This window comes from Petaurus breviceps, unplaced genomic scaffold, assembly GCF_028583685.1.
Source record: "Petaurus breviceps papuanus isolate PSGF00001 unplaced genomic scaffold, PetGlider_PUasm1.0 90510, whole genome shotgun sequence".
Lineage (NCBI taxonomy): Eukaryota > Metazoa > Chordata > Mammalia > Diprotodontia > Petauridae > Petaurus > Petaurus breviceps.
In genome coordinates, this window is record NW_027187267.1 from 4,673,872 (window position 1) to 4,690,287 (window position 16,416).

Sequence of the window (16,416 nt, forward strand, 5' to 3'; positions counted from 1 at the left end):
GTCCTCCTGACTCCAAGGCTGGTGCTCTATTCACTGAGCCACCTAGCTGCCCGGACCATATGGTTTTAAAGGTCACTTTTGGGTCCAAATTCTATAATAAAAATTTGTGAGGTAGACAGTGTACATCAGAGGTGCCAAACTCAAATAGAAAAAGTGGCCACTAATCCATAGATAAGGGTCCCTGTGGGCTGCATTTTTAATGTGATATTTAAATTTTGATATTTATACTTTGTTGTATTTTTATTTATTTTGCTAAACATTTTCCAATGACATTTTAATCTGGTTCAGGCCTCACTTGGGAATGTAGTCCATGTGTTTGATGTTTCTGGTATGCATAGAACTATACCCATTAGATAGATGTGGTAACTGAGGTTTAAGAAGGTTAAGTGCCTTCGCTCACAAAATTATTCAGTGTTAGTGACTTAAACACAGGTCTTTGGATTCTAGGTTTAGTGTGCTTTATACAATACAACATGAAAATGCCACTCCTTGACTTCTTAACATTCAGTACCAAGGAGAATTCCTTACAGAGTCAGTCTTGTCCTCCCCCCTTCCAAAAAAAAAACCTATTTAGCTTATTGGAGGTAGGGGGGAATTAATGGGAGGAGCTCCCTACTAATTCTTCCTCTTTTTATTATTTTCCCAGCACTTGGGAAGAGTAGATTGGGTTGAGGCAGGGAAGATTTGGGTGTGTTGCTGAAAATTAGAGGATTTTAGATCTAGAACTGGAAGAGATCTCAGGAACCATCCAGTCCAAACTTCTCATTTTATAGATGAGGAAACTGTGGTCCAGAAAAGTTAAGCCATTTTCGTGAAGTCACACAGGCAAGTGAGTGTCTGGGTTGGGATTGGTTTGGGACCAAAATTGTCCAACTCCAAATCCAGTGTTCACACTGCCTTTCATTCTATGGTAGAAAGTTAACAGCAACTGTCTGAATGTCAGGAAGACTGGATTCTATCCCAGCTCTGCCACTAACAAGGTCCTCTCTGGTCTCCAGCTTCCTCATCGATGAAATGTGGCTAGAGGATAGTTCCCTTCCTGAACTGAAATCCTGACATTGTATTTGACAAGTATAAATATTTAAGTTTTGGGGATAATAATTCATTATTTGGTAAAAATTGTTGGGAAAACTGGAAAGCAGTCTGACAGACCAATATCTTACATCATTTACCAAGAAATTCAATGCTTTATAAAATTCATGAAAGAAAAAGTCAGATTGTGCAATAGATAGCCAAGGAGGTGATGAAGGTGAAGGGGAAATGAAAAAAGCAGGTCCCCCCAGTCAGGAAAGCTTACTTAGGTTTTGGATTTGTTTTTCATTTATTATGTTTATTGAGTCTTATAGAGAGGGCCTTTCTTGTCAATGGAGAAATTTGCCATATTGATCTGTTTATTTTCTTCTTTTAAAAAAAAAATTTGCTCTTTGGTGTGTAGGGCTAAAAACAGCATGAGATAATGAAAAGTTCAGTGACTTTACATGCTGGATCACACATGTTTATATAGAGAATTTTATTCACTTTGTTTTTATTTGCTCTGTTTGGGAGGAGGACTAGAAGAAACAAATTATAAATGCTCATAAAATATGCATACACATTTTCTTTCTAAAATGAAGGCATTGGATAAGATGCCTTTTGAAATGCCTCCCAGCTCTAGAATCTGGTCTACCTCCTAAGGCAGCCCATTCCAGGTTCTGTTAGCTAGTAGGTGTCTGGGTCTGGATTTGAACTTGGGTCTTTTTGACTCCAGTTCCAGCACTCTGTCTGTGGTACTCTTTAGCTGCAGTTCCATGTTTAATTCTCCTTTGTATTCTCCTATATATGAGGTATCCCAAAAGTTTTAGTTCAGAGTTCAGTTTTAGCCCTTAATAGTATATGGGAATGTCCATTTTATTTTTTATTTATTAAGAAAAAACTAAGTGGCACAGGGGACTTGAAAGTGATAGATACAGAAGCAAGAAGATGAGTTCAAATCCAGCCTCACATACCTAACTAGCTTAAATCTGCAGTCAGATGTTTTAACACCTTATAAAAATGACATCATCATCATCCTCATCATCATCATAATGTAGTAGTAGCAGCAGCAGCAAGAAGTAGCAGTAACAGCCATAGCAGCAGCAGCAGTAGCTGCAGAAGCAGTAACACTAACAGTAGCAGCCGTAGCAGAAGTAACAGTAACAGCAGTAGCAGCAGTAACACTAACAGCAGCAGTAGCAGAAGTAACAGTAACAATAGCAGTAACAGTAACAAGTGGAGGGTGAATAATCACTTTTATGGTATGTTGTTACAGTACTCCTGAACAAGTCCAGGTTAGATTAGATAATTCCTGAGGTTATTTCTAACTAAAATTCTATGACTTTGACAGGGATAATAGCAAACGACAGCATGGCAAGACTTTAAAAAAAAAAAGTTTTCAAAATGCCTGTGGCAAGAGTTTCTAAGACTTTGATATTGCCAGGAAAGGAATAGAACAGTGAATTTGTCCCAGCCCTCCTCACGAGCCTTTGTCTTCTCCCCTCACATAGAGCAGCTAAAGAAAGTTGAAGGTACAATGAGCTCGAAGACCAATGAGAACCAAACCTGTACCATCACAATGATCTGTAAGGTGCAGAACAGCAGTTATGGAGACAATGTGACTTACAGTTGGACACCCCTAAGGGAAAGAATTGTTTCGTCTGATGCCGGGTCTGTCCTCAGTGTATCTTTGAGACCTGGGGGCAATAAGGTGAACTACACCTGTACAGCCAGGAATCCTGTCAGCAACAGCTCTTACTCCTTCCCAGCTTGGCAACTCTGTCCAGGTAATTCTCTCTGTCTCCTTGTTCTACTGTGGTCTCCCCCCTACCCTTCCCTACTTCCAACCATCTTTGCTTCCTTAGATGTTCAAATAGACTAGGACAGTGGGGCTGACAGCTATTTAGGAGTCCACTGAGCAGCAAGGGGTGGGAGAGAGGAAGAGGAATGAATATTATAGGAAAGGTGGTATTTATAGTAGAGAGAATCCTGGACCAGAAGCTAGAAGACTTGGGTTCATTTTCTGACACTTCTACCACTTGGATGATCTTGATTAAGTCAGTTCATTCTGGGTCTATTTTCTCATATGTAAACTGAGACACTTGGACTAAATCAGGATTCTTAACCATCTTTCTGCATCATAGACCCCTTTGGTGAAGCCTATAGAACTGCTTCTCGGAATGTTTTTTTAAATGTGTAGAGCAAAATACAGATGGTAAAAATACACAAAATAATAAGATACAGACAGAAAAATAATTATATTGAAAGTTCACTGGTATGGAACACTCTCCTTACTGGTGGAGTTGAGGACCCTTCCTATATGAGGGTGATTCAGAATTGGCGAGAAGAGCTCCAGTCTTTTGGAGTCTCCTTCAAGTTCCCTTTGAGGACTCATCAAGTGGGATTTTTTTCCCCAGTGAGTCAGCTTCAGTTTGGAGAGAAAAGACGGAAGAAGCCGACCCCAATTCAAGTCACTGAACTGGGAAGACATGAGAGGAGCAGGTAGTCTCTATCATGTCCTATTTCTAGCTTGCTATTTAGAGACTTCAGAGAGTTTTCCCCTGGATGAGATGGAGGGTATTCTTGGTTGAACTGAATTACCTCATTCCCAATGGGAGAGATCCTTCATTATGTTTTCTCTGGTATATATATCCTCCTATGTTTACCTTCTCTGATGTCTGTTTTGCTATAATTTGGATAAAGGGGTTTCTTTGCTTAGATATAGAGCTTAGGATCCCCCTTCCCATCAAAATGGCAAAATAATCAAAAGTTAGATGGAACCAAATCATATCTCCTACACATTGTTTAGGGAAGCAGATGGATATATTTCTAGTTTGGTACTTCCTCTCTCTGCAGAGAGCAGAGTGGTAGCCTCCAGTCAGAAAATCCAGTTTTCCCCCCTTGCAGTAATGAAAGTACTTTACCCTCAGAAAATTATGGGGGTAGAGAAGAAGGTAGAGATATCTATTCTGCCTCCTTTTGAGTCATACAGGGCCAACCTTCCTTGCCATATGGGAGCTTATTTATAAATGTGAGGTCTACTGAATTCTTTACAAATATTATCAAAATATTTTAAAGCAAGTTCATGGATCCTAGATCAAGAACCCTTCGACTAGACAACTGCCAAGGCACAATTCATCTCATGAGAGCAGGACCTATAGCAGGAGCTGTGGGGATGAGAAGGATAGATTACAAATTGAAGAGGAAAGAAAATTCTGTGGATATTGTCAGAAAGAGGTCCTAATAGAGCCCTACCCTAAAAAAAAACCTTGAGTTTGGCAGAGGGGGCCAGAGCCCAGGAAACAGAATATTCTGACTGTGATCAGTCTTGAGCAACCCCAAAGCCACGTATTTCACTTTCTTTTTCAAGAGTCTAAGAAAAACAGAAAGGCCTGGTTGGCACTGCTTGGGCTTCTTGGACTGGCAGTCCCCTGTTGGTATGTTTGGAAAAAGAAGAGACATGGTAGGTGTAAAGGCGAATAAAACGTATATTTCTTCCTTTGCCATCCTTTGCCTATTTTTCTTGGAATATCTTTACCTCTATGAAGTAATTTAAGACTTCAGAATTATTCCCCCCTCCAACATTCTTTAGTTTCTCCTTGTCCTGAGACTGGGGAGGGGGGTTAGAAAAGGGATAAGGAAAGAGTTGCAACTATCTGTGCTTTCCTCAGGACAGTGTCAGATTCTGATCTATCCCTCCCCCTTCTGTATTGTTATCACTATTCTGTTCTGGGGAAACCAGGTCTTCTACTTCTTTCTGGGTCCTATATCCCTTCCTATGTCCCTATCTCCTTTTTATAATCCCTCGCTTGTCTACTTCACTTTTAGAAAAAATCTGGAGTGAAGAGGAAACTCTCTCTTCATAATTCTTTTGGTTAAATATCAACTTTATTTTTCCAGGTCACTACTTAAATTGCTGCTCTACCCAAACCCAGGGCCAGACTCCTGAGGAGTTACTAGGTAATGACACCAATTGGAAGGGCAGTGTGCTTGCTACACCAGGGAGAGGTTTGCAGAAGGTAGGAGAGGAGGAACAAGCATTTGTTAACACCTACTATGTATTAGGCACAAATAATATCTCATTTAATCCTCACAGCAACCCTAGAGGTAGGTGCTATTATTTATCATCCCCATTTTACAGATTAGGAAACTAAGACAAGCAGAGGTTAAGTAACTTGCCTAGGCTCACAAAGGTAGCAAATGTCTGAGTCTATATTTGAACTCAGATCTTCCTGCATCCACATTCAGGCTCCATCCACTGTACCATCTAGATGCCATGGGGGATGAACCTTCTGGGGAAAGGTTATTTGGGATATTAGGGCTATGATATGGCTGGACATCATAAGATGTGAATGGTGACATGGGAAAGAATTGTGACTTGAGCATATCTGTTTCCTAAAGTGTCTGCAATGCTCCCTCACAGGACTACCTACTGGCCCCTCACAATTTCCTTTATTGGAAAACTCAAAAAATATTCACCAATTTTTATTATGTGCAATTTACTGTACTAAGTGTTAGGGATTTAAAAACAGAAGCCAAACAGTTTCTTACCTCAAGACATTTATATTCCATTGGGGAGCTATAACATGTACCAATTGCATATGACTGTAGATGGCTTTTTCATATGACTATAGATAGCTTTAATTTTTTCATCTGAAAACTGCCTGTTCATATCTTTTGATCATTTATCACTGGGGAATGATTTGTATTCTTATAAATTTGACTTAATTCTCTACATATTTTAGAAATGAGGTCTTTATCAGAGACACTGGCTGTAAAAATTGTTTCCCAGCTTTCCACTTCCCTTCTACTCTTGGTTACATTGACTTTGTGCAAAAATCTTTTAATTTAATGCAATCTAAATTATCCATTTTGCATTTCATAATGTTCTCCAATCTCTTTTTTGGTCCTAAATTCTTCCTTCCACCATAGATCTGACAGGCAAACTATTCTTTGCTCTCCTAATTTGCTTATGGTATCACCCTTTATGTCTAAATCATGTGTTCATTTCAATCTTATCTTGGTATAGGGTGTGAAATATTGGCCTATACTTAGCTTCTGCCATACCATTTTCCAGTTTTCCCAGCAGTTTTTTTGTGTGTAAAATAGTGAGTTTCAGATGGAATTTATCCTTCTATCTCTTGCTGCTGATGGATCCCAATTTAATAATGTTTTTAATATAATAGTAAAATAATTTCTCTCAGTAATCTGATATAAGGCAAGGCAGAATCATAAATCTAGAAATGGAAGAGACCCATGAAGTGTTCTAATTGAACTCCCCTCACTTTATTTTTACATTTTTATTGATATGCTTTGTTTTTACATTACAAACATTTACAATTTGCTCCCACTTCCTAAAAGTTCTCTTGCAACAAAGTAAAACAGTTAAGTAAAACTAATAATACAGTGATCTCATTTGAAAATGCATGCAACATTTCACATATTGTAGCACCCTGCCCCAATACTTCTCTATTTACAAAAAAAATTAATAACAGCAATCTATTTTCTCTCCTTCATGTCCCCTCACCCCATTGTAAAAGAAAAAGAAAAGAATAACAAATGCCTTATAACAAATACACAGTCAAGTGATTTGCCTGTTGTCTCACACTGCCACTCATAAGAACCTGGGAACCCTGACTTCAATTAGTTCTTTCTATTATAAACACTGTCTCCTAGTTTTGAGTCACCTTGTGGAGAGTCACTGAATACCAGATGGAGGAATTTGATTTGTGGGTTTTTTAATCTCTAGAGGAACAGGAATTCTCTGAAGTGTTTTGAAGTGACATAATCCAATCCCATGCCTTAAAATTATTCTAGTTGTCAGAGGATGAATTGGAAAGAGCAAAGTCTAGAGGCAAGAAGACTAGAGGATATTATCATGGTCTAAGCAAGAGGTAAAAATAAATAAATAAATAAACAAATGAATGAATGAATGAATGAATAAATAAATAAGCCATGACAGTGAGAGAGAGATAAGGAGAGGGAATTGAGAGATATTTTGGCTAAAATATCAACAAGACTTGACAAGTGACTGGATATGGAGGGAGGGGTGAGCAAGTGGGAAGAGCCAAGGTTGGCTACAAGATTAATAATCTGGGTAACTGAGAAGATAATGGTATTCAAGAGAAACAGAAAAATTTGGAGTGGTGATAGGTTTAGGGTGGGGGAAAATAATGAATTCTGTTTTAGACATGTTGAATTTGAATGCTAATGCATCATTCAGTACTGGACATCATGTCCAGTAGTCATTTGGCAGCCTGAAGTTTAGGAAAGAGGTTAGGACTGGATTTATAAATTTGGGGGTCATGTGCACAGAGATGATCATTGAACTGGTATAAACAGATAAGATCACTTAGAAAGAATAAAAAGAGAAGAGGACCCAGAACAAAACCATACGGTGATCCAACACTTAAGGAGTGGAGTAGAAAGTATACCAACAAAGTAGATTGAGAAAGGGTCCGACAGGTGGGAAAAGAATTAGGAAGGGCTGCATCAAAGAAGCCAGTGAAGGAGATAATCCAAAAGGAAGAATCCTGTGCTGGAGAGGCATGAAAGGAAGATGAGGACTGACAAAAAGTCACTAGATTTAGCAATTAGGAGATCATTGGAAATCTTAGAGAGCATAATTTCATTACAGTATTAGGATTAGAAGTCAAATTGAAAAGAAATAAAAAGTAAGTGGTTTATAAAGAAAAAGAGGCTGAAAGTGCAGGCAGTTCTTTCTGGGAGTTTAACAGAGAAAGGTAGGAAATTATAGAGCAATAATTAGAGGAAATATCAGGTTCAAATGAGGGTTTCTTGGTTGTTGTTATTTTTTAAGGAAAGGGGAGGTGTTACATTTTTGTTGTTTTCTGTATATCAAGAGGAAACTATCAATAGATAAGAATCAACTGCAGATAGGAGAGTGGATTGATTGGGCAAATTCCTGGAGAGGATGGGAGGGCATCAACTAAGAGACATAAGTTCTTTCTCATCTAACTCAAGATTCCACTATATGTAGTATCACTGGGCAAACTGGTATCCCAGGAATCTTCAAGTTTTTCCAACTCAGGGAAAATTTTGTCCCCAAATGATCACCTCTTCAAGAAGGAAACCAACAGGTAGAGAGATGAAGAATGGGGTGGGGTACTATTTACTTGACCCTATAAAGTAGGGGTTCTTAACCTAAAGTCCATGGACTCTCAAGAGATTGATGGATAGGTTTTGGTGGGTCCATGACCTAGGAATGTTACATTTTTATTTCAATGTAGTTGGTTTCCTTTTTTTAACCATATGTGTTTTTTATACATTTAAAAACATCCAATTGAGGATCAATAAGTTTCACCACACTTCAAAGGAAGTCTATGACACATACCAAGAAGTAAAGAACTCCCAGAATAAAAGCAAGCTCCTCTGGTGCAAGACTCAGAAATTGTTGGGCAGCTTCAGAGCAACAGGGATCAATGAGATCAGCCTATGACATGGATTCCTATATCCTGGTGTCAGGGAGAGCAGGAACACAGTGGATAGAACAAAGTTGTCCCCACTTGCCTCACAGCACTCTGGTTTAGAATGAGATCCTCATCAAAAGCCCTTAAGCTTAACAGGATGTCACTGGTCCCCACAATACTCTAAATAGAAGAGAGATAGTCCCAGGAGGAGATGGTACTCTAGAAGTCTGAATACCCAAATCAAGGGCAGGGGTAGGAGGGAGAAGGATATCCTCCAAAACCAAAATCATTTTCTTTTCCCCCAAATCAGCTGTTCCTTCTCACTTCCCTGATTGTGCTAACAGCACCATCATCCCCCCAGGCTTAAAACCTAAGGGTCATCTTTGCCACTCCCTCTCCTTTGTACACCACATCCAATAAGTTATAAGTCCTGTTGATTCTACTTTCTCCATATTTCTTTTATTCATTGTTTCCCATAAGTTCTTACAGATATTTCACTACCTCCTTTGAACTATTGCAATACTGTCCTCATCAGCTTCCCCACTTCTAGTCTTGCTCTGCTCAGAGTAATCTTCCTAAAGCAAAAATCAACTCAATTTAGTCCTCTATTTAAACACCTTCCATGAACCTTTCTAAGTCAGAAAGATTATGAATGAATTTTTATTGTTGTTTCTGTTAAGAGACAGCTTATTAAGATAGAGAGCTGGCCTCAAAGCCAAGAAGATTTGGATTCAAGTCTCATTTCTGATATGTAATTGACTATATGACTGCTCAATACTCTAGTTAACTCTCTAGGGTTTTTATATGTTGCAGAAAAGGTGCCCATCTGCATTGGTAGAGAGTGTTTTCTCACCTGAGAATTCCCCATACAAATGCAATTACAAGTCCAGTTCCTATCCTTATTATTATTATTAATTATGAGCCTTCTGACTACCAAATAAAGTCCAAATTCCTTAGTTTGTCATTCATGGCCCTCTTCCATCTACCTCCTACTTACCTGTCTAGTCTAATCAATAGATCTCTTATCCCTACCTTTTCTCTAAACAAAACAACTGCCTCATGGTTTCTTAAACATATCCAATACATTTCAGCTTATACTTGTCTACTTAACAATACCCAAAATGTTCTTCCCGCCTTTTTCTATCTTTGGAATCCTCTTTATCCTGTAGCTAACATCCTGAAAATTACTTCCTCTATGAAAACTTCCCCAAACCCCTATACTACCCCCCAAACTCCAGTCACAAGCAACCACTTTTCTGTGGAACTTTCTTAAAAACAAACAAACAAAAAACATTATTTGTTTTTAACATTTTTTTTATTTTGAGTTCCAAATTCTCTCCTTCCCTCCAACACCTCTTCCACCCATTGAGAAAGCAAACAATATGATATCAATTTACAAATGAAGTCATGTAAGACATATTTCCGTATTAGCTATGTGGCAAAAAAAAAAAAAAAGAAACAGAAAGCAAGTGAAACAAATATGCTTCAACATACACTTAGAGTTCATCGATTCTCTCTCTTTGGAGGTGAATGGAATTTATCATTTTCCTTTTCTATCATGTTAGCCAATCTGATAGGTATAAGGTGGTGCTGGGCCATCTCCTATCATCTTGATTTATATCTTGCCACTGGACTGAGATCACTCAGGAGAAGAGAGTGAGGCTGATTACTTTGTACAACCTGCCTCACTTAAATCCAATTCACTTGCAAATCAAGACATCATCTTCCTGATGCCATGGTCCTCTTCAAGAGCAAAGGACAAACAAAGATCTGTGAGTAATAGTAATAGCTGTTCCACTGGGGACCAAACTGGTCAATTCCATTTGGGTAGTACAGCTCTTTCTTTCCTTCTTTTCTTCCTTTCCTTCCTCCTCTCCCTTTTTCCACATAGAGGATCATACTCTTACTTGCAAGTGCTCTGCCCAAAGGAATATAAATTTTGATAGCTAAAACCTTGTGAGATATCTTGGGGTTTGTGGTTAGATTTCATTTTTAAGGATCATGCCTTAAACCCAAATCACTCTGACTCTCATTGATTGGTCAACGGTAGGTCCTAGTCCAAGCCTCACTTGGTCATTACTTGGGCTGTGATGGCTCAGAATGAGTATAAATAGTAATTGCTTCTGTTTTGGCCAGAAACCCTAAGGATCTTCCCCTCCCAGATTGATTTTGTTTTTTTGACTAAGTAAAAGAGGCCATTCTTTGCCTCATTTCTTATCTAGCCTTAATCACTGAATGGGCATTGCCTCAGTCAGACTGAGATCTGGGGAAGACCTCAGTTTAAAAAGGCCAAGTCTCCCACTGAATGGGACCATCTCCAGTTATCTTGATCTATATGTTGCCCCTGGACCCAGATCACTCAGGAGGAGAGAGTGAGGCTGGTGACTTCTCACAGTCCTTCCTCACTTAAATCCAATTCACTTGTAAGCCATGACATCATGTTCCTGATGTCATGGTCCTCTTCAAGAACTAAGGACAAACAATGAATGAAGGTGGTACTTCAGAGTTGTTTTAATTTGCATTTCTCTAATCATTACTGATTTAGAGCACTTTTTCATGTGACTATTGATAGCTCTTTCTTCTAAAAACTGGGAAATATCCTTTGACCATTTATCAATTGAAGAATGGCTCTTATTTTTATAAATTTGACTCAGATCCCTATATATTTGAGAAATGAGGCCTTTATCAAAATAATTTAATGTAAATTTTCCCCAAATTTTCTGCTTTTGTTCTAGTTTTTGATGCATTTGGTTTTGTTTTTGCAACATCTTTTTAATTTCACGTAATCAAAATTATCCATTTTATTTCTCATGATCTTCTCTATCTCTTGTATGGACAGAAACTCTTTCATTGTCCAAAATTCTGACAGATACATATTTTCCTGGGTCCCCTAATTTACCTATGATATCACCCTTTATGTCTAAATCATTTGGCCATCTTATTTTGGTACATGATTTGAAATATTGGTCTATGTCTAGTTTCTGCCAATCCGCTTTCAAGTTTTCCCAGAAATTCTTGTCATGTAGTGTTCTTGCCCCCAAAGTTTGGATATTGGGGTTTATCAAACACTAGAATACCATGGTCATTTACTATGTGGATTGTGTACCTAATCTATTTCACTGGTCCACCACTCTATTTCTTAGCCAGTACAAGATAGTTTTGATGATTACCACTTGGTAATATAGTTTGACATCTGATACTGCTAAGTTACCTTCTTTCACATTTCTTTTTCATTAATTCTCTTGATGTTCTTGACCTTTTGTTCTTCTAGATGACTTTGGAACTTTTAAATCACCTTATACTTCTGGTAGGGCATTTCTTACATCCCGCTTTGTATTATAGTTTGCTGCATAGCTATGTATGATGAAATTGTAGATTCCTGACCATATAAATATGTGCATGTCTTAACTTCTGCTACACTTTAAATTCCTGGAGAAGCCAAATTTTATTGATCTTTGTATTTCCTTCATCAGTTCAACACAGTGCCTTTAACATTATATGTGCTCTATCAATGTTTTCTAAATGAAAAAAAGCATGTATTCCTGCCCAAATGAAGCACCTAAAAGGAAAGAGGCTGGTCCCAGTCTGACCAAGGCCAAACCTTTCCTCCAGCTCTCCAGGCTTCAGCTAAGGAAAGAGCTAGCCTGTACATTTATATCAGAGAGGGAAATAAGAAATAAAATAAATGCTTTTCTGAGCCCAGGCAGTTTGTCACAGAAGCTGCTAAAGGACAGAAGGTGTTCACAATGGGAATGCCAGGCAGTATAATAGACAGAGCAGTAGGCCTGGAGTCAGGAAGATTCGAGTTCAAATCTGACCTCAGGCACTTATTAGATATGTGATTATGGCAAAGTCACAACCTGTTTCCTCAAGTGTAAAATTGAGATCACCTACCTTCCACAGTTGTGGACCAACTGAGATAATATTTGTAAAATGCTTAGCATAGTGCCTGGCATATGGTTGTTGTTGTTCAATCACTTTAGTCATGTCTGACTCTTTGTAACACCATTTGGGATTTTCTTGCCAAAAATGCTGGAGCAGTTTCCTATTTCCGTCTCCAGCTTATTTTATGGGAGAGGATCTAAGGTTAACAAGGTTAAATGACTTGCCCAGGGTCACATGGCTAGCAAGTGTCTGATGTCAGATTTGAATTCAGGAAGATGTCTTCCTGACTTCAAGTTGAACACTCTATCCACTGGGCCACCTAGCTGCCTGACCTGGGATGTAGTAGGTAGGCACTGAGTAAATGCTTGTTTCCTTCCTTACTTCCATGGTCACTAAAGAGTACAAGAAGTTGGAACTTGTCCTTGAAAGGAGACAAAGGAGAGAAGGCAGCCTGGACAGTAATACAATCTCAGAAGACAGCATGATGCAGGGGCCTATTTGTGAAAGTATTGTGAAATGTGACCTTACCAGAGATGAAGGTGATGTGCATGACTCTGTCTGTGGTGAAGAAGAAATATATGACGCTGTCACCCCAGAGGAAATATCGTATGCACAAGTTGTCCCGGTGAGTCATTATCACCTTTCTCCTGCTCCCAGGATGTGTCTCTTATCTTACGTCAGTATTCATACTGTCCCACAACAGGGTGGAATGGGCAAAGATCAGAGAGATTTGGGCATCCTTTTGGGGTCAATAAATTATTCACTCAATAATCTTTTAATTTAATTTAATTTAATCTATCTGCTAAGCATTGTCTAGGTGCTGAGGATACAAAGATAAAAACAAAATGATCTTTGACCTGAAGGAGCTTACATTTTTTAGGGGAAATATTATGTAAACATTTAAATAAATACAAGCTATCAAAGCGAATACAAGGTAGTTTCATGGTAGGTGGAGCTGACATTGGCAGTTGGGGATATTGGGACAGAAGCAGTGATTCATGAGCTGAACTTAGAAAGGGACTAACTAGTGATTTTCTTAGGAGAGAGTACATAACAGTCATGGGGGACAGCCTGTACAAATGTTTAGAGATGAGATTGGGCATCAGCCCTTCTCCAAAAAGTCAGAAGTTCATTCAGAAACCTGCAGACAACCATACCTCTGTGGGCGTTTATTCACAGTTCTAGTGAAAACAATGAAGAATCTCCCAGGAGCTATCTACAAACCTGTAGAGATTGATCTTTGAGAAAGAAATCTAGCCAAGTCAACTGCAAGTCATGTCATCTTTCACTGATGTCATGGTCCTCTTCCAGATGAAGGACAAACACACCACACAATCTACAAGCCTAGTGGGAAGATTCATACCTGGGGCATTGACATAAGGAGACAATGGGGGATCTCTGTTTTAATAGCTGCAACTGAGCTAGATGTTGGTATTTTATAGGGCGCGGCCCCAAATCCTCAGAAGTACCAGAGTTCAAATACAATTTACTGCATGGTGAAGAAACCCCAAATGGTGAGAAATTTTATATCTTCATTCTAACTGATGAATAATCAATTACTTTACAGGCATTACTAACTGGGTATTTCAGGCTCTTCATGGCTGCCCTACAGTGACCAATGTCCCCTAGTCCTGCTTTATATCTGGTATTGCTAAAGGCAGAAACTGACAGAACTGCTATTCTAAATTTAGAAAAAGAGGCCAAGGACCAGGTTGTACTGGTAAATGTTTAACAGCAGGGCAGAAAAACATAAATTTAATCCACATTATTAACACTTGCTTAAGTCTAGACAATCAACAAAACAATAAATCAAGCCCTTATTTGTACTGATTAATGATTTCTGAGATCTAAGTGCTCATAATGAAAGTAGAACAACTGGGCTCTCACAAACTCATTAGCACATCCCTGCTAAGGCCTAAACCTCTGTGTGTAAAAGATCTGTGCCTAAATCTAATTCTAATGCTAACCCACTGGGATGCTGATTTATCAGATACAGCACATTAGCCAATAAACACTGCAGATATCCAAATTAATTAGCTGACTAATTTGAATGTTGACAAATCTTAGCTCTAGTATAATGACTATAATATAGGTTTAAGAGAGACTGCAGTCAAGTATTACATATAGAAGGGGTTTCATCTTCTATCAAATTTCAATGTCCAACACTTTTTATAGCAGCTTCCCTCCAAAAAAAATGCTCCAAGTAAATAATCCTAAATAGAGGCATGGGGAACAGCCCTTTATTTCACCAGCTTCCCCTGCCCCATTAAAATCTAAGTTCTTAAGTCACTTATGCCAAGAGAACAAACAGCCCAGCACAAAATCTGTTTGCAGTGGGCAATAATCAAGCATCACTAAATATCAAAGTTATAAAACTAGAAAAGAAGCAATTTCTTCATGGCAGATGATAATCTCCATACCAGCTCTTATAGAAAAAAAAACTAGCTGTGTGACCTTGGGCAAGTCACTCAACCCCAATTGCCATCCTAAAAGCAAAAATAAATAAATAAATAAATAAGAAATAGTGTACCTGACCAGTCAATTAACAAAACTTGGAATCTGATGATCAGAAGAAGTGATCTTCCTAGTGCCTTTAAAAATCAACCCAGGTTCTACCTCATCTCTTTAATATACAGGTCAAAAATTGAAGATTATCATAACCTACTTGATTTATGCTCCCATTCCCAGATTTTCATCTCTTTATTATAATTATAATATCTTTATTAGAATTAAACTCACTTCTCAGGACTTAATAAGATTCATCCATTTATATTATAGATTAGAGCACTTTTATTGAATGGAATTAAAAATAAATGATGTAATATTAAAATTCCCAAGTGACTGAGCCCAGTCACCCCAGGGAAATTCTGAAATCTCTACCCACAATCAACTGCACCCACTCTTATTAAATCTAAGTACTTAATTCACTTATGGCAATAGAATAGCCCAACCCAAAGGCCATTTGCAGTAAGGAGGTATCAAATATCCCCTCAATATCAGAGCTATAAGACTAGAAAAAAGAATGATTTCTTCATTGATGATCCCCACATCAACACTTACAGAAATAAAATTTACTTCCTGGTCAGTAACCAAGCAAAACCTGGAACCCAATGGTCATGAGAGGTTCTCTCAGATCTCTGTGACTTCACCCTGTGCTGCCCCTAGGGAAACCATAAACTCATACTGCTCATTTTATATGCCATTTCTCTTGTGTAGTCTTGCATGCCTTTGTGTGTCCACTTCTGGGCTTCCCTCTTCTTGTGTGTTTCCCATAAATCAGGTGACTGTCTATTTTTTTTCACGTCCCACTATAGCAAGGTGTATTATTTTTTGCAATCCCTTTGAGGTTAAAAGTCTTTATTGCTTTTATTTTATTATTTTATTATTACTTTATTGCTAAGATTGCTTGTAATCTTCGAGAAAGGTGACTTCAGGAGGGAGAAAAGGAGGGAAAAAAAACTTGGAACTCAAAATCTTGTAAAAAATGAATGTTAAAAACTATCTTTACATGTAATTGGAAAAAAATAAAATAAAGCCTTTTTGTATACCCTTCCCAATAGGTGGGATTACTGAAAAGTGACACTGAGGCTCCAGAGGCCTCCCTCTATGAAAATTTCTCCTGAACAGTGGAGTCACTGCCTACATCTGTCTTCTGACTGTGGATAACAAAGAGAAAGCAGTACCTTATTAGCACATGGATGATCTGAGAATGAATATCCCTACATATGGGAAGATCTTGGGATTTCCTTGTATTACTCGACACATATTCTGAGGTCCTTCAGTTTGGTTCCCAGAGCAGACTAGGTTTGGGCTAAGATATGGGTCTTAAGGGTAAACAAAAACACTCAGGTTCTTTTTAATTGAGCCCTTGGAATTTTCTCTAATGACAGTCTGGGTTGGGGAATTTTATTTCCACAGTAAGAAGCTACCCATGCCTGGAATCGTACCTCTACCTTCTAGTTTTCTGTCTTCCTTAAGACAACTTTAATTCTACTTTCTGGAGGAGGCCTTCCCCAGCATTCCATACCCCTTTCCTCTGAAATTAATTATAAATATCTCTCTCTCTCTCTCTCTCTCTCTCTCTCTCTCT

General features: G+C 38.4%; 2 protein-coding genes across 2 annotated transcripts in view; one reads left to right on the forward strand and one right to left on the reverse strand.

The window, feature by feature from the left end:
- LOC138141994 (T-lymphocyte surface antigen Ly-9-like) overlaps positions 1 to 16,401 on the forward strand; it is a 32,578-nt gene extending 16,177 nt beyond the window's left edge. Inside the window, exons 5-10 of the mRNA XM_069062916.1 lie at positions 2,523 to 2,798; positions 4,382 to 4,474; positions 4,912 to 4,971; positions 12,725 to 12,951; positions 13,769 to 13,840; positions 15,887 to 16,401. Of these exons, the coding sequence (XP_068919017.1) occupies positions 2,523 to 2,798; positions 4,382 to 4,474; positions 4,912 to 4,971; positions 12,725 to 12,951; positions 13,769 to 13,840; positions 15,887 to 15,949 (791 nt within the window). The 3' untranslated portion in view covers positions 15,950 to 16,401. The remainder of the gene's footprint in view (positions 1 to 2,522; positions 2,799 to 4,381; positions 4,475 to 4,911; positions 4,972 to 12,724; positions 12,952 to 13,768; positions 13,841 to 15,886) is intronic.
- CD244 (CD244 molecule) overlaps positions 1 to 16,416 on the reverse strand; it is an 81,654-nt gene that overhangs the window by 39,530 nt on the left and 25,708 nt on the right. The gene's annotated exons all lie outside the window — the stretch shown is intronic.